The 23,485-nt window shown below is 47.0% G+C and overlaps 1 protein-coding gene across 7 annotated transcripts in view; it reads left to right on the top strand.

The window, feature by feature from the left end:
- Positions 1-23,485, top strand: part of GATAD2A (GATA zinc finger domain containing 2A) — a 105,292-nt gene that overhangs the window by 18,432 nt on the left and 63,375 nt on the right. For 6 of the 7 annotated variants that reach the window (XM_034998101.1, XM_034998098.1, XM_034998104.1 and 3 more), the window contains exon 2: positions 22,576-22,664. Coding sequence is in view for 4 of the 7 variants with exons in the window: in XM_034998098.1 (XP_034853989.1) it covers positions 22,650-22,664 (15 nt within the window). In the remaining 3 variants the exon portion in view is untranslated. Of the gene's footprint in view, positions 1-17,699; positions 17,777-22,575; positions 22,665-23,485 lie in introns of all 7 variants that reach the window. The other variant, XM_034998097.1, reaches the window with a different exon arrangement.

Below are 23,485 nucleotides of genomic sequence, written 5' to 3'. Positions count from 1 at the left end.
TATGTTTGTTGCCTGCTAAGTGTGGTCGATTGTTAGAATGGATGCTCTTGAGTTATCTGAACTGTTTTAGAAGGTTAGTTAGACAGTCTGGCTTCAGGTTGCTATTTTTTTGGGTAATGATGTTCTAACTGTGCAAAGCTACATCTTGCACCGAATTAGAAGGCCACCAGTTAAGGTTTAGATAAAAGACGGGACCTGAAGTGGTGGCAGGGAAGTGGAAGTAGTGAAGCTGGTTGGTGTTCTTAGAAACAGAAGTAACAGCTGGGGACAGATCCTGCATACTTGTAGATGCTGGCAAACGTGATCCAGGACTTTTTAGTCAAGAGGAATGTCAGACCATGGGCTTATTGCCCCTCCCCTCGTTTTCTAGGCTGTATTTGTGACCTCTTTTTGTCTGATGAAAATGTAGGTTAGTCTTTTAGAAGACAAAGGAACTTACTTTAATTGAATACCTGCAGGTAGCCTTAGGAAGTGACTGGGAATCCTCCGGAACCCTCTGGGGTGGCGGGGGGAAAGGGCCCTTGCAGCTTCTCAGTGCACTGCACCCACTTTCTCTTGATCCTCAGAAAGGTAACCCTGTTTCTCGGGCAAGTTTGTCAGGGGCCTTGGCTTCTTGTTTCCTGGCTCCTTATATGAAAGGACTGAAGGCTTGATACCTGTCTGAGAATGAGAGAGACCAGCATCTGAGATAGAGCGTGCTGGCAGGATATGGACAATACCTGCAAGTGGGCTCTCAGCAAATTGAGGTAGGAGTTTTGGGGAAGGTTTGAGACTAGTACTTTGAGGTTGCTTGGCCTCAAAGATAGCTAGCTGCAGCTGGGGATGGGGGGCGAGTTGGGGAGAGAGTAGAGGCAGTGTGGGGTTGATGAGAAAGTCTCCACTTGTTGAGGTTGAAGAATTTTTCAGCCTTTCCTCCTGCAGTTTTGTCTCCAGACGTGGCACCACCTGACTTGCCATGCTGATCAGATCTTTTGATTTGAATCTTCAAACTTAATTCAGCCTAAATGAGGTGATGCCTTTGGGCGCACTTTAAAAAATACTGCTGTACTATAGTGGCCAACCAGTTCCTCATCCAGGGCTGCCTGCTGTTTGCTGAGTGAGAAGTGAGCCCCCCTATTTCCAGGCAGCAGGTCCCGCAGTGGTGTCATGGACCAGCCCTGGCTTTGCCTTAGGTTGGATGTAAGTTCCACTTGCCACTTTCTAGTGATGTGACCTTGCTGACTGAACCTTACCCTCTGTTTCCAGTTTCTAAAAAGGAGGTAATGTCTACCTTGAACAACTGAGTTGGAATGCGATAATAAATTCAAGTGGCTTAGCACAGGGCCTAGTGTGTGTATAGTTCAGTGAATGCTGTTATGATTAGAATGGATGAGGCAGAGCACAAAGGCACTGCTTCGCTTTGGGTGTGGAGCACCTCCACATTTTCAGGACAAACTGTCACTGCTGTGTGCCCCTTGGAGCCATAGCCTGTCCCAGTGTTCCAGATGGAAGAAGCCAAAGTCCCCTACAGAGGGTGACACTTTCTAGGGCCACCTTGCTGAGTATTCTACAACTGGGAGTGGGCTCCAGCCTTTATGAGTTCAGATTTTGTATGTTTTTTCCACTAGCCTGGGCGCCTCCCTAGTGTTACAAGATAGCTGGGTTGGTGGGGCCCCACCAGGGGAAAGGAGATAGCCCCTTTCCTGGCTTTGCTAAATCTCATGTTTTGACTTTTAGGAACAGTGCCTCCATGTGTGAGATGGGAAGATATTTGCTAGGGGATCTTGCCTTTAAGAACCAGGAGGGGCCCCTAGCACTTTTGGCTTTATCCCTAAGTGATCTCTGGCCAGCGATGGGAAGTGGGTTGCCTCCTGATGGTGCATGCAGTGGCAAATAGGAGAGCCTGGGACTGAATCCTAGTCTCCTTCCAGACTTACAGCTCTCAAGCTGGCTTGGGAATTGGACAGATTGGGCTTTGCCACTGAGTAGTTTAGTGCTTTTCATCTTTGGGTGGGTTGCCTGCCTACCTGGCCTCAGCTTTCCTATCTGTAAACGGAATATATCTGATCTCCTAGGATGGCTGTGAGGACAAATAGAAATGTTCAAAAGAGGTATCCCAGCTCCTGACTCCTTCATTCACCTCTAAGACAAAATTCTGCCCCTAGATGACAAGTACATAATGATTCCCATAAGGTCGCACATCTCAATTATCACATGCAATGAAACACTCAGATTGAGGCTTTGGATTTTCTTTATAACAAAATTCCACCACAGCCTCACCATTTGGAGGTCTTTAGAGCTCATTGTAAGGAGATCTCACCTAAAAAGGTCATCAAAGGGAAGGTGAAAAAAAAGAAACCCTGTGGCTTTAAACCTGCGTATAATCCCAGCATAACATTTCCTCTAATCCCAGTTGTTCTGTGCAGTTAGCCTTTGAGTCAGTGGCTGTTAAACTGTACTCCACACATTCTTACCTTAGAGGCAGCTGCTCAACATGACCTTGGAGGTGAGCAGGTTTCAGGCCTGTATTCTCTTCACTTGGTGGATTTTTGTGATGGTAAGAGATTTTTAGTTTTCTTGTCTGTTTTGGGGCGGTTTACTCAGCAAGTTTTGAAAACTTTGCCACTACAACCTATTCACATCCGCAGAGGAAACACATTTTTTCCCAATTGCTCAATGGTTTGGGCAAAGTAGGAGTGTAGCAAACTGAATTCTTGGTTTGAAGGCATTGGTTGAATTAGTCAAGTCACTCCAGACCTGTGATATTCTCAGGACTTGTGTATCATTGACAGAACATTGCCAGTTCAAATGATTGGACTTCTTTTTTTTTTATAAAACTTTTTTTTTTTTTTGGTTTAATTTGACAGCACACAAGTAGGCAGAGCGGCAGGCAGAGGGAGAGGGAGAAGCAGGCTCCCTGCTGAGCAGAGAGTCCAGTGTGATGTGGTGCTCCAGGGCTCCATCCCGGGACGCTGGGATCATGACCTGAGCGGAAGGCAGACGCTTAACCCACTGAGCCACCCAGGCGCCCCTGAACTTCATTTTTTGTTGTCTCGTGTGTTACTCCTGTGCATGTAAAGGGTTCTCGCACCCGCCCCTTCAATGGCAGTGGTTTTTTCAGAGGATTCTGAATCCGCACCTTCCCTGGGATTCTCTTATACGCACTGGAACCCTGGGAGATTTCCAGGTTTGCTTAGTGTTTTCCTTAACACTTTTGTTTGATTAACTGACCTTCTTAGCAGTGTGTATGTGGGTCATGTGTCTCTTGCTTTCCCTTCCCAAACTTTGAAATTTCTCTTGTTGAGGCTTTTGTCTCTAGTAAAGTCTGCGGAGAAGGAGGAACCTCCAGTGTCCGTAGTAGGAGTTGCCTGGTCTGCTTTTGAAGTTTTCTTGGGCAGAGATATTAATGTACCAAGTCTGGATGGAAATGAAATTGCAGCCTTGTCGTCAGTCTGTTTGTCAGGCAGAGCTTTAAAAATGTAACTATGTTTCATCCTTGGGCCCCAGACAAGTTTAGGATTCACCTGGGACTAGCTTGCTTCTGTGTGCTGTTTTACTGAACATAGCACAGACTTCAAGATGAGTGGGGCAGCTCTTGATGTTACAAACTGGAAACTGAGGCCTGAGAGGAGGAGTGGCCTGCCCCTGGTTTAATTTGCATAAGGAAGGAGAACATAGCTCTCTGTTCTCTCCTGGAGCCTCCTTGGTCTGATCTCTGTCATCCTTATTTCTTCTTTTTCTTGTAAAGATTTTACTTTTAAGTAATGTCTGTACCCAGTGTGGGGCATGAACATAAAACCCTGAGATCAAGAGTTGCATGCTCTACCAACTGAGCCAGCTAGGCACCCCATGTCCTTGTCTGTGGTTTGGTCAGGTATTTATTTACCTACTTTTTAAATTTTTCATTTAAATTCAATTTAATTAATATATAGTATATTATTAGTTTTGGAGGTAGAATTTAGAGATTCATCAGTTACGTATAACACACAGTGCTCATTCCATCAAGTTCCCTCCTTGATGCCCATCACCCAGTTACCCCATCCCCCCCCACCTCCTCTCCAGCAACCTTCAGTTTGTTTCCTGTAGTTAAGAGAGTTTTATGGTTTGTCTTTCTGTTTCTGTCTTATTTTATTTTTCCTTCCTTTTGTTTATGTTCATCAGTTTTGTTTCTTAAATTCCACAGATCAGTGAAATCATATGATACTTGTCTTTCTCTGAGTGACTTATTTCACTTAGCATAATACCCTCTAGTTCCATCCACTGGTTTGGTCAGTTCTGTTTTGTTCTAGGTTCCTCCTCCCTAATTAGGAGGTCCAATGGCAGGTTTCCTTCCTCATGGCCTCATCTTTTTTTTAAGTTTTTATTTTAATTCAGTTAACAGTATGGTGTCGTATTAGTTTCAGGTGTATGATACAGTAATTCATCAATTCTGTACATCACATGGTGCCATCAGGACAAGTGAAGGAACCTCATCTTGTTTTGATCCCTGAGGTCGTCATGGTGTCTGTAGTGTAAGGATGGGACAGGACATAGGGAGGAAGAACTCAGGGCTGCCTTTAAAAAAACAAAAACAGAAACAAAACTAGCAGTGTTTCCTGTTTTGGAATTGATTGGGTAATGGCTTTCAATTTTAAGAGCATAAAATTCCTTTTCCCTATTAAAAAAAGAGTAATGGCACTTACTTGCATAAATCCTTCAGGTGATATGTGGGTGACCATTTCAAGATCCAGACAAGCAACCATGGAAGTAAGGTGGAATGGGCTAAATGTCAGATGCTGAACTAGGCTTCAGTGATTGGCTGTGCTAGTCCGGGGGTGGGGGGGTCCTTAACACCCAGCTGAGGGTGCTAGATGATTCTAGAACAGCACAATCTGATGCTGGAGTGGTCTTTAAACTGTATCACAGAACCGGTTAGAGGGATTGAACATGTTTTGTTTGGAAGAGAAAAGATTGGGAGTGGGGGCCATGAGGGATTACAGGACGCCCATTGGTGAGTCACAACCTGACAGAGGCCTTTTCTACTCCTAGTGCCAGTAGGCACCCACTCACCCCCTCAGGGAGTATGGATGGGGTTCTTCTTTTCAGACAGAAGATCAGATGACCCTGCCACAAAAGGCAGTGAAAGTGGACAGGTCATCACCTGGGGAAGGGGCTTAACATTGAGTGAGCATTTCAGATGTACACCCATCTTTTGTGAAGGTGAAGATGGTGGGAGAGCTTGTCCACTCTGTTGCCTTGGTTTATGGCTTAAGGGAAAAAGGAAACTTAAATTGCTTAGAAAAATTAAGGTAACTTTGATCTGTTCAACCAGCCTTCTGAGTTTGTGAACCACTGTTGGCCTTTCTTTTTTTTAAGTTAACTATTGACATTTAAGCGCCTAAGCTGCTCTGGAAGGTGCCCCATCAAGTGAAATGCAGTGTAGGCTTCTCACCACCACATGGTGGAATGAACAGAGCAGGAGATGTGTTGCTGGCTGTGGGATTCTCTAGAGCTTCTTAGCAGGCTGCCTGGGATGGGTGACAGTGATGCAGAGATGTCTTTGCAGCCAGGTGGTCCTAGCCCCAGGTTGTGAGTAACCCTAAGTATATTCCAGTGTGCTGTGCAAATATAATTTTTGTTATATGCCATGATATGAACAAGATGGGGCTTCTGATCTATCTCCCTCCACTCTCCAGCACTCTCTTCTGAGAAGGGGCTGTTTTCTTGGTGTCTGGAGGTCTACAGCTCTTGTGAAAAAGGTTGGTGATGTTGGACTAGACCATTTACAAGGAGTGTTTCCTTGCACTGGAACATCAAGGATGGATGGAGTTGGCAGATAACCCTCCCAGACCTCAGGGTTTATGGAAAGTCATAGTGAGAAAAAAGATTAAAAAAAAAAAAAACAAAAACAGGTTGTTCCAGTTATTGTTGATGACTTAAAATGGAAGGCTGTTTATACTTCATCTGAAAAGCATGGAGAACCCTCAGAAGTTTGTGAGGAGAGTATTCACTTGAACTGAGCAGGGAAGCCAGTCAGGAAAAAGGGACATTGATAAAAGGCAGGCATGAACTAATAGGGCCTTGAATTTGCCTGGTGGGGAATAAAAAGCAGGGACAGGTGCCAGAGACACTGTGCAAGGAGATTGGGTGGGGATTAGCTGGATACCAGGGGTTGAGAACAAGTCATCTGTCCTTCAAAAACTGGGGTCCCGGGGCACCTGGGTGGCTCAGTCAGTTAGGCATCTGCCTTCGGCTCGGGTCATGGTTCCAGGGTCCTGGGATCGAGTCCCACGTCGGACTCCCTGCTTGGTGGGGAGTTTGCTTCTCTCTCTGCCCCTCCCTCCCCACCCGCCACTTGTTCTCTCTCCCCCTCTCTCACACACACACACACACAAATAAATACATAAAATCTAAAAAAAAAGAAAATGGGGTCCCTTCCCTGCTCAGCCTGTGCCGTACCCCTGGAGTCCAGTGGTGGCCTTTTCCTACCCTCAAGGGTCTTAATGGCCACATAAGGGAGATAGGATAGGGTGCCCTGAGAAAGAGGGAAGAGTGGGTATGAGCATGTCTGAGAGGAAGCAGCAGGGTGAGGACTGGAAGGTGACATAGGCTCTAAGATTGTGGGTCTTTGCTTTCAGGGGTGCTGAATTTGAGCAAAGGTGAAGTGAACTGGGTCCTGGAGAAGGTGGTCCAAGGTAGTGTCTACTGCCTGGGGAAAAAGTGGATGTTGGTGAGATAGTCTGGCCTTTGGTGCTGGATGCCTCCTCTTTGTTTTACGTGGCTAGGAGGGAGGGTACAATGGGCTGAGGCATGAAGGCCCTCTGTGACCTCTAGAACCCTCTTGAATGCAAGGGGTATGTCTGTGAATCTGCCAGATTGTGGCTACCTCCGTTGTGGGGGAAGGTGCAGAACTTGATCTGTTCTTAAGTCTCCTCCTCCCAAACTAATTATGCTTTGTGTTCGAAGAAGGCACAAAAAATAGGTGAAAGAATAAAAGGGACCATCTCGTACTCGTATATGTAGGAAAAGTTCTGCTCTGTTCCAAGAGTGAAGTAATGACAGATGGAACCTAGATGGACACAGCCCGTAACGTGAGGAATTGTAGCAATTAGAGAGACCAGGAAGAGGCTCGATATTATTCCAGTGCCCCAGGAGCTGGTTGGTAACCTGCATTTTCTAGATTCTGAGGATTTTCCAACTTGAGGTTTTGGACACTTTTCCAGAGAGACCCAGAGCGATTAAGGCTCTTCTCTGAAACATTCACATGAATTATTCCAACAGCTGCTCCTTCCTGGTTTGAGAAAGTTTCCTTGTTTCATGCATTGCTGAAATGTTTTCAAATCATGGCTCTTTTGGCAGTGTCCAGGGGAGAAGACAGGTGGGCATCCCACAGAGTGACAACACTAGTGTTGAGAGTGGGGGAGGGCATGTTGTTGCAGGAAGGAAAGGGGCCTTGGGGATTTGGCACTTGGAAAGAAATGACTTGGGTTCCAGAGTAGCACCTGGTTGGTGATGAACAATACGCTGTCAGAGTCCTGATTTTGGGGGGAAGATGGGAGTAAGGAATCAGGCGAGTTAAGTGAGGGCAGCAGCCTGGTGCCCCTTATACAGAGCTTGTAGGGCCTGGACTGTCCTGAGCCCTATGTCCTCTGCTGTCCTCTCTGTTGTGTCAGTGGCCAGGAGACCGATCTTCTTCCTACTAGTTTGTGTCTGCTGTGTTTACTGCCTCACACTTGTGAGCCCTGTGCTGTTCTTCTGCAAAGTAGGAGAGAAATCTGCATACATGGCTCCTTGCTGAGGGACCCTGGTTTGCTCCTGTGATGCGCTAGAGTGTGGTTGGCATGTGTGTACATCTTAGTAGGAATGAAGATGAAAATTGGTTCTGGTTCGTGACCCAGGCTGGCAGTGTTGATCAGGTCCTTTAAGCCTTTTGGCTTGTACCTTGGCAGGTAAGGGCTCAGAAATAGTGCTTCAACACCTGAGGGGTTTTGTGCCTTTTAAAGAAAGGGAGTCATTGAATTTGCTACTTGGTCCACAGGATACAGCTTGAAACAGTTGAGGCTCATTCCTCCATGAGGTTTTTAGCAATTCAGGAAAGGGTTAAGTTAGTGTGCTTTTAGAAGAGGAATTGCTGGTGTGCTGATCTTTGCTCTAGGAAAATTCCCCAGAACTTTGGGAAGGATCCAGCCTCAGGATGGTTTCAAAGTCAGACTGTCCCTGATGGTACAGTGGTTCAGATTTGAGCCTGGGCCTGGGAGATAGCTGACTTGGTTGGATCCCCATTTTGACTTCTTAGCCCTCTGACCCTGGCCAATCACGTTGACTTCTGTCAGTCTCTGTTTTCTCACTTGTCAAATTTGGGCATCAGTGGCAGTACCCTGTGTGAAGTGTGGGTATCAATGGTAGGACCTCATGTGAAGGAGGGGTAATAATGGCAATACCCTTTGTGAAGTGTGGGTAACATTGGAAGTACCCCCATCTGAAGTGTAACATTGGCAGTATCCCGTGTGAAGTGGGTAGCATTGGCAGCACCTTGTTTTGTGGTTATAAGGATTAAATGAAATCAGGCATGTAAAGTGCTGGCACCCTGCCTGATATCAAATAAAGAATTCAGTAATTGTTAGCCACTGTTATGCTTTTCTTTTCCTCCTTTATAACAAAATCTCTTGTCAACATGTTAAAGATGATTCTTTCAGTGTCCCAGAAGTTGTTGTCAGTGGGCTTTTCTGTAGCAGTTTGAAACTGTGTGCCTAATGGTCGCTTTCTCAGTGAAGAGTTAGGCCCTCACCTTCTTCCCCCACTGATGCTTGAGCATCCTCAGGAGGAGGCTTGGACCATGGGGACAGCAGAGCCCCCGCCTTGGCAGTAGTGCCACTGTGGTCTTGGGGACAGATCTGCCGGGCCTGGGTCTTAGGCTGGACCTTGATGCTGGATGGTTAGATAGGACCTGGGTCTGTGTGAGGCAGCTGGAGGCAGAGCAGGGCAGTGGGGTGGGCCTTGGAGGAGGCAGGAGGGTCTCCTGTAAGGCTGGCTCAGTAAAGATTTAGGTGAGTGAACACCACCACCCTCGTGGTCCTGCCCCTCTACACCTGTGCTGACCTTGCAACCTCCCTTACAGGGAGGGCTGATGGCCTGAGACCCTGGGCAACTTCCCACTGAATGTCTTGCTTGGGGTTGGACTGTCTTGGCAAGGCTGTGCTTCAGAGACACTAGAGTGAGGTAGTTTGGACCTGGCCCATGTAGGACAGTGATTCTCTGGGATGTGTGGTCTGTGTTTTCAGCAGTTGATGGTTTAGAACTGTGCCTTTGCCTGGAGGACAGAGTGTGTTGGCCTTGTGTGTGCCTGTGTGGTGGCCTGAATGTATTGGTCTGTGTGCACATGTGCTGATTTGTGGGTGTGTGTATGCGTATGTGCATGCATGCTTGTATGTGTGTGGGGGGGTTAGCCTTATATGTGCTTAATGTGTCTGCTAGCCCTACTTGCTGGAGTGGAGCCTGACATGTGCAGTTATTCTGGCGTGTGCAATGGAAGAAAGACACTCCAGTCCATGTTGGACAAGGAGTTTGTGTGGCAGAGTCCTGCCTTTTGTGGGGCCTCCAGCTTACTCTGGGGTTAGTCTCAGATATGGACGAAGTCCCATCGAGGGCACAGTCTAACAAGCCTGTGTGGCCCTTACAGATTTCTTTATGCTTTCTTCTTTTAAGGCAGAGGTTCATGTGAGTGACATTTGCATTGTATCTTGTAACACCTCAGAGTTTGTTTTTTGTCTTTTGGGTTTTTTTAAGATTTTATTTATTTGACAGAGCACAAGCGGAGGGAGAGAGAGGGAGAAGCAGGCTCCCTGCTGAGCAAGGAGCCCGATGTGGGACTCGATCCCAGGACCCTGGGATCATTACCTGGGCCGAAGGCAGACGCTTAACCGACTGAGCCACCCAGGCGTCCCCTTCAGGGTTTTATTTTTTTAAAGATTTTATTTATTTATTTGACAAACAAAGCGAGAGGGAACACAAGCAGGGGGAGTGGGAGAGGGAGAAGCAGGCTTCCTGCTGAGCAGGAAGGTCGATGCAGGGCTCGATCCCAGGACTCTGGGATCATGACCTGAGCTGAAGGCAGACACTTAATGACTGGGCCACCCAGGCGCCCCACACCTCAGAGTTTTATTACTAAAACCTCTTACCTCTTACCTCTTAAATTGTGAGACTCTGGTCTCCTTGCCATTGCACCCCAGAAGGCAGCCCTTAACTCTTCATAAAGCTTCTGTGAGGGCAGTTTGGCCTTGACTGCTTTGCTTCTCTTGGAGCAGGGTTCTCCAGGCATCTGATCTTCAGTGCAGTTTCCTTCCTGATCCTTAGGTCCTAGCTCTTGGGCCACGTCACATAACTAACAAGCAGGGCCCTGTGTCCACCCTGTCCCTCCTCGTGACCCTTCTGTGAGGATAAGTGATGGGAAGTGTCCATGCGGGCACTGGTGAGCTCTGATGGCTGAGAGAAGCCAGGTGCAGCTCACCCTTACCTCCATCTTAGCCTCATTTTACCCTGTAGGGCTGGGGGTGGTGAAGAGAGTTGATGATGGTTCTGTGAGGAGCCATCTGTTCCTGACATCCTCTGTCATACTTTCATTGTTGGATACATTGTCAGGAAGGTGTGGCATCTATTTACATCATTTCTCAATTTGTTCTTAATTGGTATATGTAGTGTGAGCCACTATTTACTGATAGATGTTGCCATTGTTATAGTTTCTTCCTTCTCGTTTTGCAGCATTTTAGTTTTGCAATTTTTGTGATTGCTGTGGTACATCATCAGAGTTTGCAGCAGTGATGAAGCAGCTGGGGCCAGGAACCAGCTCATTGTCCTGGACTTTGCTGCAAGGCCTCAGGACTGCTGGGCTGGCCATGTGGCTTTAGTCAGGGCCATCAGTGCCATGCTGTGGTTGGTGGACAGTTCAGCTACTTCTGAGAAGTTATCAGATGGGGGTGCCTGCCTGGCTCAGTCGGTAGAGCGTGTGACTTTTGATCTTGGGGTTGTGAGTTTGAGCCCCATGTTGAGTGTAGAGATTACTTAAAAATCTTAAAAAAAAAAAAAAAAGTTACCTGATGGTATTGACTATTTGACCTGGGCCCTGATGGTCAAAGAAATTGAATTCTGCCACTTAGGGAGCTTGGTTGGTCAGATGGTTGTACGTTGTTTTGTATTTGAAGACCTACTGTCAGACTGGATTTCTAAAATTCTACCAAGGCCACCTTCCTGTCTGAAACTCAGCTTGGGGACATTTGGAAGGTTTGTGGTTGGACAACACTGACCCTGCTGCCTGCCTGGGTACTCACTAGCCCCACTGGATTTGGATTTAGGCAAACCTTTAGTGCTTGGGGAAACTACAGCTTAAATAGACCAGAGTCACTGCTTCTTGGTCTCCCATTGCCTGCTTGGAAGATAGTACCCTTCTTGGGGATCAAGTTGGCAGAGGTCACCTGAGGCTCCAGGTCCATCCAGCTGTAGTAGGATGGCTAGTGGGTACTTTCCTTGGTAGTGAGAAGGCCGAGAGAAGAGGTGTTGGTGAGGTTTAGAGGTGAAAACTGGAGGTCCTCTCCCATTTATATTTCTTTGGTGAGAGTCTCCCATCCCACCAACTGCTAACTGACCAAAATAGTTCTATCTTGTCTTGGACCTTTCAAAGATAAGTTATGTGAACTACTGTGGGTAGACTTTGTTTGGATCTCAGGACTGTGAAGTTCTTTTCTTCTAGGCCCAGGTCTTCATTTGTATGTATACTATTGGGGCCTTCTTTATTTATTTTTTATTTTTATTTTTTTTTAAGATTTTATTTATTTATTCATGAGAGACAGAGAGAGAGAGGCAGAGGGAGAAGCAGGCTCCCAAGGAGCAGGGAGCCCGATGCGGGACTCGATCCCAGGACCCTGGGATCATGACCTGAGCCAAAGGCAGACGCTTAACCGACTGAGCCACCCAGGCGCCCCTATTGGGGCCTTTTTTAGAATGCTGCTCCCTCTGGGTGCTCTTGAATAACAACAAAAGCTTTCCCTTCTCCCTTCCAAAGAAAAATATTCTGAAAAATAAGATACGGTTCTTAAACACTTGGGCAGTACTTGCTCAAGATTACCATATTGTAGCAGTCTGTCTGCTCCCCCTCCCTTTCTAAATTTGAGTATAGTTGACACCATAATGTTACATTAGTTTCAGGTGTACCAGTGTAGCTGCTTATTCTCCAGGACCGCCTGTTGGAAGATGGCTTGTGGGAAAGAAAGCTCAGCGGATGGCCTTTATGCTGCTCCTCAGAGAGACTTGGTGTAATTTACTGGTCTTTGCCCTGCTCATGAATATGCAGATCAGGGTTGGTGCCTGTGTTGTCACCAAATGAGAGTGAGTTGCTGATTTAGGGGCTGTCTTCACAGCTTGGAGAAGGTACTCAGCTGGTGGCTTTGCTCCTGCTTGCATGGCGCATGCAGGCTCCAGGCCACCCAGACCTGGTTGAGGAAGCACATGGTGCCTGTGGCTAGGGCCCACGATGCCTCAGTGGTAGTGGAAGGTAACTGTCCACTGGTGAAAGTAGAATTTTCACCTTTCCAGGAGGTTGCCTTTATGATAAGTAAGGTGTTGCTTTTTTATTTATTTAAGATTTTATTTATTTATTTGACAGAGACAGACACAGTGAGAGCGGGAACACAAGCAGGGGGAGTGGGAGAGGGAGAAGCAGGCTTCCCGCCGAGCAGGGAGCCGGATGCGGGGCTCGATCCCAGCACCCTGGGATCATGACCTGAGCCGAAGGCAAGCGCTTAACGACTGAGCCACCCAGGCACCCTGATATTGCTTTTTTAAAAGTAAACTCAAGAAAACTTGCCATAAGAGTAGAATGGCTGGAGGTTTTATTTCTTGACATGAAAATAAACCTGGCAGCCAGCTATAAAGCTAATATAGCTGATTGAGATCCTGTAAGACATGGAGGCAGCCTGGATGATACGTTCTTGGGAATAAGGCTGGCTGCCATTAGATTTTCTGTTGGCTGCCTCATAGATGGAGGCGATGTCTTCTGCAGGTGGGACTTTTTGTGATCCTCACTCCCAAATTTTCCTGTTTTGACTGGTCCTGGAGACTCAAGACCACTCTTTAGTCATCTCAGGAGGATTCTTTGCATGTTTTACAGTCACAGGTCACACAGGGACATACGTGTTTGCAAAGGAGACTGACTGCCTGCTTGCCTTGCCCTAGGCAGAGAACCCCAGACAATCATATTTGCTCCTGTTTTATTTTTATTTTATTTTTTTAAGATTTTATTTACTGCGGGCGCCTGGGTGGCTCAGTTGGTTAAGCGACTGCCTTTGGCTCAGGTCATGATCCTGGAGTCCTGGGATCGAGTCCCACATCGGGCTCCCAGCTCAGCGGGGAGCCTGCTTCTCCCTCTGACCCTCTCCCCTCTCATGCTGTTTCTCTGTCTCTCTCTCTTTCTCTCAAATAAATAAATAAATAAATCTTTAAAAAAAAAAAGATTTTATTTACTGGGGCGCCTGGGTGGCTCAGTCGTTCAGCGTCTGCCTTTGGCTCAGGTCATGACCCCAGGGTCCTGGGATCGAGCCCCACATTGGGCTCCCTGCTCGGCGGGGAGCCTGCTTCTCCCTCTCCCACTCCCCCTGCTTGTGTTCCCTCTCTCGCTGTCTCTCTCTCTGTCAAATAAATAAATAAATTCTTTAAAAAAAAAAAAAAGATTTTATTATTTGAGAGAGATAGAGAGCACAAGCGGGGTGGGGGGGGGCAGAGGGAGAGGGAGAAACAGACTCCCCGCTGAGCAGGGAGCCCAATGCAGGGCTGGATTCCAGGACCCTCAGATAGTGACCTGAGCTGAAGGCAGACGCTTAACCGACTGAGCCACCCAGGTACCCCATTCTTCTTTTAATCTATCCTGGAGCAGTTGACCAAGAGATGGGGTGCTCTGGGCATTCCTGTCTGAAATGATGGGCAATGAAATGCCCTCCCTCTGTGTGAGTTGGGTACCTCATGTTGGGTCACTTGATGTTACTGTTTTTCTAGGCAACGTCATCCATGGACTCAGCCAGTGTGGTGAATCCCCTGGGCCTGGCTCTGCCTCACAAGATAGGTGGGCTTGGTGCTCAAAAGTTGAGGGGGGGTGGTACAGTGTTTTCCTTTTCACTGATGGTGATTGGCAGGTACACTGTTTGGGCTAGTTGCATGGGTCTCCCCTGTGTAGAACTGGTTGTGTCAGGGGCTGAGGGCTTGCACCCCTGTTGGGCCTGTGTAAGTTTCCACATCTAGCCCAAGTGCTCCAGGGAATAGGTTTGGATTGGGCTGTGGTATCTCTGGCTTCCATTTTAGGAAATGTTTATGTCCAAGACAAGCGAGTCATTTTTACCATTCACCCACCAGGCATTGCTTGATTCCCTTGGTTCTTGGATGTGAGATGGGGCTGGAAGAGGTATATCCCAGGGAGATGAGGTGCATTGGGAAGTCAGAGCTGGGGTAAGATAGGCATACTTAAAGTCCATCTGAGGCATAATGTTTACTGCTGCTCTCATTTTACCATTCTAAGTTGTTTTTTTTTTTTTAATTTTTTTTTTTTTAAGATTTTATTTATTTATTTGACAGAGAGAGAGAGACAGAGAGGGAACACAAGCAGGGAGAGTAGAGAGGGAGAAGCAGGCTTTCCGCAGAGCAGGGAGCCTGATGCGGGGCTTAATCCCAGGATCCCAGGATCATGACCTGAGCCGAAGGCAGACACTGAACGACTGAGCCACCCAGGCGCCCCCATTCTAAGTTTTTTCCAGTGACGTTTTGTGTAGTTTATTTGGAGAGTGGAGGGAAGGATTGGTTGATAGTGGAGGATGTCAGGGACATGGCTGGTCTGGGAAGCAGGGTTCTAGAGTCATACATTTGGCTGTGAATATGCAAGGCCTATGGACTTTGTTCTGTACACACTTTGGCCCCAAAAGGTTAAATTGATGTATGTGGTTCTATCTTGAGACGTTGTGCTGAGTGAAATAAGCCAGACACAAAAGGACAAATACTGTATGATTCCACTTAATATGAGGTCCTTAGAGTAGTCAGATTCATGGAGCTAGAAAAGTGGGATGGCGGGTGCTAGGGGCTGGGGTGGGGGTAATGGGGAGTTAGTGTTTAATTGGGGACAGAGATTCAGTTTTGCAAGGTGACAAAGTTCTGGAAATGGATGGTGGCAGTGGTGGTGATGGTTGCACAACAATGTGAATGGACTTAACACCACTGAGCTGTACACTTACTAGCTAAAATGGTCAATTTGATGTTACTTATATCTTAGTACAGTGAAAAAAAAATGGAACCTTTGAATTCAGAAATATCCTGCATTCTTACGAGCATGCATTTTTATCCTCCCAAGAGTTAGTTTAGGGAGAAAAGAACAAAGGCACTCACTCACATTTTTATGGCTAGCTTGTGCTGGATACTATGAGGTTTAAAAAAAAAAAAATGGATATGTGTGATTCTAGAAGGCTCATTGTAACATCATTTTGGGAATGTTGGAGCACAGGGATTCTGCGGGTGTTCTTTGGTCCCCACAGGGGTGGGGCTTGGATGCACTTTCTCCAACTGTGTGGGGTGACACGACTCTTAGAGTCTTCAGGGGACTTAGGAGAGCAGAATCCAGAAACAATCTGAAGTCTTTTCTGCTCCAGTGCTTGGCTTAGAGATTGAAGGTATTCCTTGTTTTCCTATGGCTGTTTGTCAGCGAATTTCCTTAATATAGCACACATTGGTGCATGTACACAGAATGGGAGACACCAGTTCTTAGTTTCTCATTATTAACAGAGATGTTATTTCCTCTTTTGTTCTTGTGACATTTTCTTTGAGATGTCCTTTAATGTAACACACCAAACATTCTCAGTGCTAAACACTAACACTTCAGACACTTCGCAAAGTCTCAGACATGTCTAGATAGATGTAGACATTTGATTCTTGAGCATTTTAAATATGGGGGTTTATCTGAAGTTTTGAACTTCTGTGTGGACTTGCCAGGGCAGCTGCTGGGGGGCAAGGATGGAAACTCTAGATAGGAGTTGAAATATTTTGAGGAATAACATTAATGACACTACTCAGAGTAAAGCTAGTTGCTTCTGAGAGCCTGCCTGGTGCCAGGCCCTGTCACTTGGTCCTAAGGATAGTCTTAAGGCCTGAGGGTCTGCTCAAGGGGTCAGGTGGGCTCCTGCAACTAGTTATGATTCATCAGGAGAAAGCACTAGAACATTCAGGTTTGGTGGTATGAAAGGGAGGGATTCCTGGAATGCCCAGGAAAAAGGGGTATGGTGGAGCCAGGCCTTGGAGAGGAAAGGGATCTGTTGCAAAGACTGTACTGGATAGGATAGGAAAGGAGGAGGGGAGTACGGGGTGTGGTTTGCCATGGGTGCAGGGGTAGCTCATGCTTCTCAGCAGTGACAAAGGAGGTCTTTCCAGACAAAAGGCTGTAGAGGTCTCTGGAACTTCCGAGTGCCTTTCTCTAAGCTCTTTGCCTTTCTCCAAACAGCAGTATAAGGGAGGGTGGGGAGAGTTTCCCCCAGGGGTTGTGGTGGCGCTGTGGCGTTGCCTATCTCCATGTTACTTCTTCCTGGTGTTGACTTGCTATTCTAATTAAGGGTAGGGTTTATATTTATATTGCTATGTTTTTGCTTCAGGTCCATGGTGGAAACATAGTGGTTGGGTATTTATAACTCACGGAGGATGGCATTTCCTACTCTTGCTTCATTAGGCATTGGATAAAGAGATGAACAAGAGCTTTTTCTCAAGAGTATTTGGGGAAGAGAGCCTAATGGGATTCTGGATGTCAAATGTCAAGATCAGCTGTGCTAAGTGTTGGGGCTGTAGTCCTCAGTGATAGAAAGGGGAATGGGGAGGGACTGGTTAGGGAGAGCATGCTTAAGTATCAGGTGCTTGAGTCTGAAGGATGAGTGGGAAGAGGGAAGGGCTTTCCCAGTGGTGGGAACACTATGTGCAAAAACCCAGTGGTGGAGGCAAGATGTGGCACTATGAAGAATTGAGACAAGGCTGGTGTGGTTGGAGCCAGGAATATGGTGTGTGTATATACATATATATATGCATGTCAGATGACTTCATAGGGTCACGTGGGCATAAAGCAGGCGGGGCCTCGAAGGTCAGGGTAGGATGTTACGAGTATTGGGGGGTTTTGAGGGGCTGTAGGAATGGCTGCACTGGCATGGTGTGGTGAGTGGATGATCCATCCCTCAGTGAGGGCATAGTTACTATGGCCAAGGGAAGACAGGCAGGGACAGATCAGGGGCCTGGAGGGCACATACTGGCTGTTACGCCAGTGGATGCCTCCTAGGTTTGACAGTGGAGACAGGCCAGTTCTGGTTGCCAAGGATGGACTTGTGTAGCTGGCCTCACTGTCGGCTCCTTGGCTCTCATGGGGCTGGTTCTTTGCCTCTCTAGTATGCCAAGTCATGCTCTCCCCTACTCCATGGGGACATAGCGTTAATGAGGCTCCATGCTTTGGAGAGAGCAGGTACTGCTTTGTGCCCTGGGGCTGACTCAGAGCTGGAGCATCTCCTTGGTGTGCCTGTGCCCTGACTTTTTGTTGTGGTGTGTCTGGGTCACCTCTGTCTCTTTGATACTCAGCACAGACTGTTAGGGCTGCAGTTTCCTCCTGCTTTCAAGGATCAGGTAGTCCCATGTTTTCAGCTTCTGGGGCTGTACTGTCTCTGTTGCTATAACTCAGTTCTGCCTTACAGGTGGAAGCAGCTGTGGATATTGCATACTTTGTGGGTGTGGCTGTGTTCCAGAAATACCATTCACCAGGACAGCTCAGGCAAGTTTGCCAACCCTGGATTAGAAATGGAATCGTTGGCCCAAGTTAATCATTCCCTAGCCAGCCAGCACATGGAGCAGTATGACCTCTGGGCTTCCTTGTGATGTTTTACTGTTTCCCTGCCTCAGTTTCTTCCTTTCTGATAAGGCTGAACAGGGAATCCCCTCCTTGACACTTGGTGGTGCAGTTGCTAAGACCTTTGCCAGAGAGGGTCTAGGTAACCCCTTTCTTCAGGGGCACTCAGTTTTCATGGAGCAAGCAGACTTTGTGGACTTAGAGGTGGGAGAAGGTGAAGGGTATCATTGGGTTTCATGTTGGAGTTTTTTGGCCTAATGTCATGTTTCCAGAACTGGATTAGAGCCAGGGTGGTAAATATTTGGTTACAGACACAGTTGAAGAATTTTTAGATAGCACAAAAGTTTGGTGAGTGCAGATGGTGGTAGAAGGAAACCAGAGGTGTGCAGCTTCCATAGGGCCTGGCCTCATATGGGGCCCTTTGGGGGTGCCTTGGAGAGCCCAGGCTTCTTAGTCAGATGATTATGGCCCCAGAGACCCATGCCTATGCAGGCCATGGATGCTGCAACTGGAGTGTATCCACAGAACTGGAGTTCCCCAGACAGCGGCTGGTTTTTGGCCAGTGCTTCTCCCCTGGAGTTTAAAGGGAGCCAACCTCACTTTGCCTGAGCTAGAGAGGATGAAATGGCAACAAAGGACTTCTGTTCCCCAAAGTGCAGTGACTTGATTTCATGTAAATTACTATGGCTACCTTCTTACCAAGTGTGATTTCCCTTAGACTGGGAAATCATTGTGTTTGGGTGGGTTGTAGAGTTGGGGTGGTGTGTGTGTGTGCATGGGTGTGCATTATACTCGGGTGTGGGGTCAAAGCCAAACCATAACATAACGATTTATCAAGGGAGTGGAAGAGTCTCTTACGAATTGGTAATTGTGTACTTAAGGGTTACTTGATACTGTTTTAAATGTATGGGTTGGAAATAAAAACAGTAAAAGCTCTCTAAACCAGCCAGTGCAAAAAAATCCAGATGATGTATCAGTAAAAAGCAACTGCAGTTTATCTTAGAGAAATGCTCCTAGTTCTGATGGTGCTAAGTGATCTCTGCTTGGTTTCTGCTCCTTTGTGAATTTCACACTATTTGTATGGAGGGACTGCTGCTGTGGGATCCTCAGATAGGTTCCTTCTCCTTCAGTGTTAAATCATCACTCCCCGTTCATTCCATAAATATTTATCAAGCACCTGGTGTGTGTCCAGCACTGTTCTAGGTGCTTGAAATAAAATGATGCATCACGCAGACAAGACATCCCTTTCCTTGTGGCATTTATGTTCTTATTGGGTGAGAAAGTCCATAGACAGTAGCTGCATAATATGGAGTATGCAGAGAGGCCAGGCCTGTGGGAGAGAAGGAGCAGGGTGGGCCTCTGCAAAGGAGACATTTTTTTTTTTTTTAAGATTTTATTTATTTGAGAGAGAGAGAGAGAGAAACAGCATGAGAGGGGAGAGGGTCAGAGGGAGAAGCAGGCTCCCTGCTGAGCTGGGAGCCCGATGCGGGACTTGATCCCAGGACTCCAGGATCATGACCTGAGCGGAAGGCAGTCGCTTAACCAACTGAGCCACCCAGGCGCCCCAAAGGAGACATTTTGAGCCGTGACTTGACAAGGAGAGGAGGGGGCATGTCCATGGAAGGGTCTGCCATCTGGGGGGCGAGAGTGATCAAGGCTGAGGAGCAGGTGTAGTACAAACACTGTAGCAGCTACTGTTAGACCATACAGACATTTCTGAGAAATCGTGTGAAGCTAAATACGAATTAGACATTTGCTGACATTTAGGGATTAGTATATGGTAGTTATGTTTTCAAAGGTCATTTTCAATTGGGGATGCCAGTTGAAGAAGTGATTGTTAAAATGATAAAGTATCTGGGATTTTGTTTAAAACATAAAAAGACCCCAAGGTGGGAGGGTGCCTGGTATGTTGGAGGCATGACCGGGAAGCCAGCATGACTGCGCAGGTGGGCACCAGGCAGGCCTCTGGGGCCAGGAGATAATAGGGCTTCACTCTGAGCAAACACCAAACGTGGTGTGGCCAGCGGAGGTATGAGAAGCTGTTGGACTTCAGATGTGTTTGATGGCAGAACCAATAGGATTTTCTGATGGACTGGATAGTGGGGTAGTCTTATCAAGAGGGCAACTCCACCTTTTAATCTGAGCAGCTGAAAGACTGGGTTTGCCATGAGCTGAGATGGGGAGAGCCAAGGTTGAGTGTGAAAGTGGGAATTTACCTTAAAATTTCTTGCACATTGCATTCTATCCTATGATGCAGGGTGTGTGTTGTTATAACACATTAAGATGGCCTTCTTCCTTGCAGGGTTAACTGTTCAGGAGATTGTCCTCCAGTGTATCTTGTGGTCTTGCAGAGTAGGATATTAGATCTTTGTTGAGAATCAGTTGTCCACAGCTGCATGGGTGTATTCTGTTTATCCATCTTTCCTCTGTCTTTTTCACACTGTCTTGGTTACTGTAGCTTTTTTTTTTTTTTTTTTTAAGAGGGGGAGGGAGGGGCAGAGGGAGAGGGAATCTTAAGCAGTCTCTATGCCTAGTGAGGAGCCCAGTGCGGGGCTTGATCTCACAACCCTGAGATCATGATCTGAGCCAAAATCAAGGTGCACCTTGGTTACTGTAGCTTTATGGTAGGTCTTGAAATCAGGTAGAGTAAGTCCTTCAAATTTGTAACTCTTTTTTAGTTGTTTTCACTATTCTGGGTCCTTAGCATTTCCATGTAAATTTTAGAGTCCGATTGTTTTTTCTACAAAAAAAACATTCTGGGAATTTTTTATTGGGTCTGCATTCAATCTGTGGATCAATTTGGGGGAGAATTGACACCTCCTGACCCATGGACAAGGCATATCTTCATTTAGGTTTTCTTTCATTTCTCTCAGTGATGTCTTATTGTAGTTCTACTTTATAGGTCTAGAACTTTTTTTTTTTGGTGGGCAGCAAAGCAAAGTTTAGTGAGTGATATCAAAGTGATAGCACAAAGCTCCTGAGGAGGGAGAGGACCCGAGAGGGTTGCCCTTGAACATCTTTTTAAAAATTAAATTTACCCTGGGGCTCCTGGGTGGCTCAGTCGGTTAAGCGTCCGACTCTTGATTTTTCCACTCGGGTCATGATCTCAGCGTCCTGGGATGGAGCCCCACGTTGGGCTCCACGCTCAGTGGGGAGTCTGCTTGAGGATTCTCTCTCGCCTCTCCCTCTGCCCCTCCCCGTGTGTGTGCGCGCACACGTGCACTCTCCCTTGAAAATAAATAACAATAAATTTAATTTTTTTAAAGATTTAAGTATTTCATATTTATGCTATTGTAAATGGATTTTTTAAAAATCTGTGTGTGAAAATACTGCTGACTGTATTGATCTTGTTCTTGAAGAGGGTAGGTATTCAGAAAGCCTTTGCTTCTGGGCTTCCCCCTCCATTGCAGAGTGAGGCCATGGCTCAGGAGATATGAAAGAACGAGGGTTAGCGGTGTCCACTGTGTTTTTTGGCCTGAATGGGGCCAAAAAAGAGTGGCAGAAAGTGCCCCCCTCCCCAGGAACTAGCCCAGATGGTGGCTGCAGCTAGCCCTGGGCCTCCCTGAGGAGGATGCCATGTGCTCCTCAGTGCCCAAAGGTCTTTCCATAGAGTGCACTGATATTTGCTTATTTTGCAAGTTCTCCTGTGGGTGTGTTTCTCGCTATCCATGAACTGTGAATTGCTGTGAACCCAGTTTAAAAATAAAGGTTTCATATCAGAGCCAAGCTCCTGGTAGTCATGTGGGCACGAAGAATGACAACAGAGGTGATACTGACAATATTCGGCAAGCTACAACTGACAGCACTGCCTAGGAGTCAGGGATTTGGCTTGTTCTCTAGGTTTAGCCTCTGTGGGTGGAGCCCTGCATGTCTGATGTCACAAAGGAGGGGGAAGTCCTAGGGCCACACTGTCTCTGTGACTTTGGGAGAATTCTGAACATTCTTGATCCTTAATTTTCCTATCTATAAAATAGGCAGCTTCTTTCTCCCTGGGCAGTTTTATAATCCCTGTGGAAATGATCCCAGAGTAAAACTTTGAGTTGCCCTATGAAGGTAAAGTCTGCCAGGATCCAGGCACATTGCACCCTCAGCTTCTTGAGGGCAAACCCTACAACTGCCTGGAATGGTGGGTGGTTTCCCTGGCATCTGTGCGAGGAAACGTGGACCGGGGAGCAAAGAGGTCATGTCTGTAGAGGGAGACCTGGGTGATTCTGGGCAAATTCCTGAATATTAGACACATCAGATCCCTTATCTGTAAAATGGGGATGATTGCATAACCCCAAGATTGTCCTGGGGATTCAAAGAGATAGGGAGTTTTAGCATAGTAACTGGAACTCGCTTCTGAGTACCTATTAAATTCTAGATATTACTATTTCTGCTTTTAATGTTATTACTGTTATAACCATAATGTTGAACCATTTCTGTATATTCAGTATGTCAGCATCTGGCTGCTTATTACCACCTCATATCTGTCCATATTGCTGAAGTCAGTGTCTGGGATGCTAGGGTTTATTGGTTAGTACTGTATCGGGTCATAGGTCAGAGAGTGATAGAAATTTATTTCCTCAGCCTGTCCCCCTGTGGAAAGTAGCAAAGGCAGAGCTGTGGTTGAAATCTAAAATTTTGCTGTGTAATTCCAGGGGTGGGAGATACTGAAAATTGTCCATATATTCCAGAAACTTTCCTTGGAAACTTAGTGTTTCTTTTTCTTTCCTTTACTTTAGGTTGGTCAGCACGTTGACACAAGTTGCCTTTTGACGTAGCTGCTGCCATGGCCAGCTGGTAGGACCAGCATCCCATGCACAGAAGCCAGGTGAGTGTTTGGGGTCTGATATCTGTGGAATGAAGGCTCTTGATTGACTTGCCCGGCGAGCTTCATTCAGCTCCTTGGACATTTGAAACTGAGCATTGCTTAGAAGCTTTACAGCCACCTCCTAGAGGAAATGGAGGGAGGCTGTCACCACGGGATCACCCAGGCCCTGCCCGTTGCTTCCAGGGAGGCCATTTGTTCTCACTTTCTGTCTCAGGGTTCACTCACTTGAAAAGCCCAGGCCTAAATGGGATAAACCTTCCTGGGAGTATCAGGAGCAGAGGATAATCCTGGCCAGGTGGCCTTTGCCCTCTGGCCATTTTTGTGATTTCCCAACACTGACCAAAATGAGTAGAATTTTTTTCTGACCACTGTCGATGGCACAAGGCCTGGCACTGGTGCTTGGAGCTGGTTGCCCTGACCCCCGACTCAAGCCTGTGAGGAAACTGAGCCAGCCTCACCCCCCTGCTTAGGGTTCTCAAGTGGATTCTCAAGGGCTGTCAGAACCCAGCAGGACAGATCTTGACACCTCGGTGGGATTTTTGTCTTGTTACCAGCAGGGTCTGGCCAGCCATGTTTTGGCCCAGGACTGTCTGTCCATCTGGAGAAGAATGTAGAGCTAAGAGTTAGAACTTGAAGGCAGGTTGGAGACCTCCTGGGTTGGTCAGCTGCTCCTGGGTTGGTCAGCTGCTCCCTCTTCCAGGCCAGCCAGCAGGTGACTTCCTGAGGAGTGCATGCCCCTTTAACAGCGCCATAGCCGCATGGGGTGAGAACCAGCCGCCTGGATTTGCCCGCTTCTTAATAAGAGTTGGGATTGGCTTTGT

The sequence above is a fragment of the Mirounga leonina genome, unplaced genomic scaffold (genome assembly GCF_011800145.1).
Source record: "Mirounga leonina isolate KUSES-001 unplaced genomic scaffold, KU_Mleo_1.0 Mir_94, whole genome shotgun sequence".
NCBI lineage: Eukaryota > Metazoa > Chordata > Mammalia > Carnivora > Phocidae > Mirounga > Mirounga leonina.
Note: the sequence above shows the minus strand (reverse complement) of the source record. Positions and strands in the feature narration are given on the sequence as shown.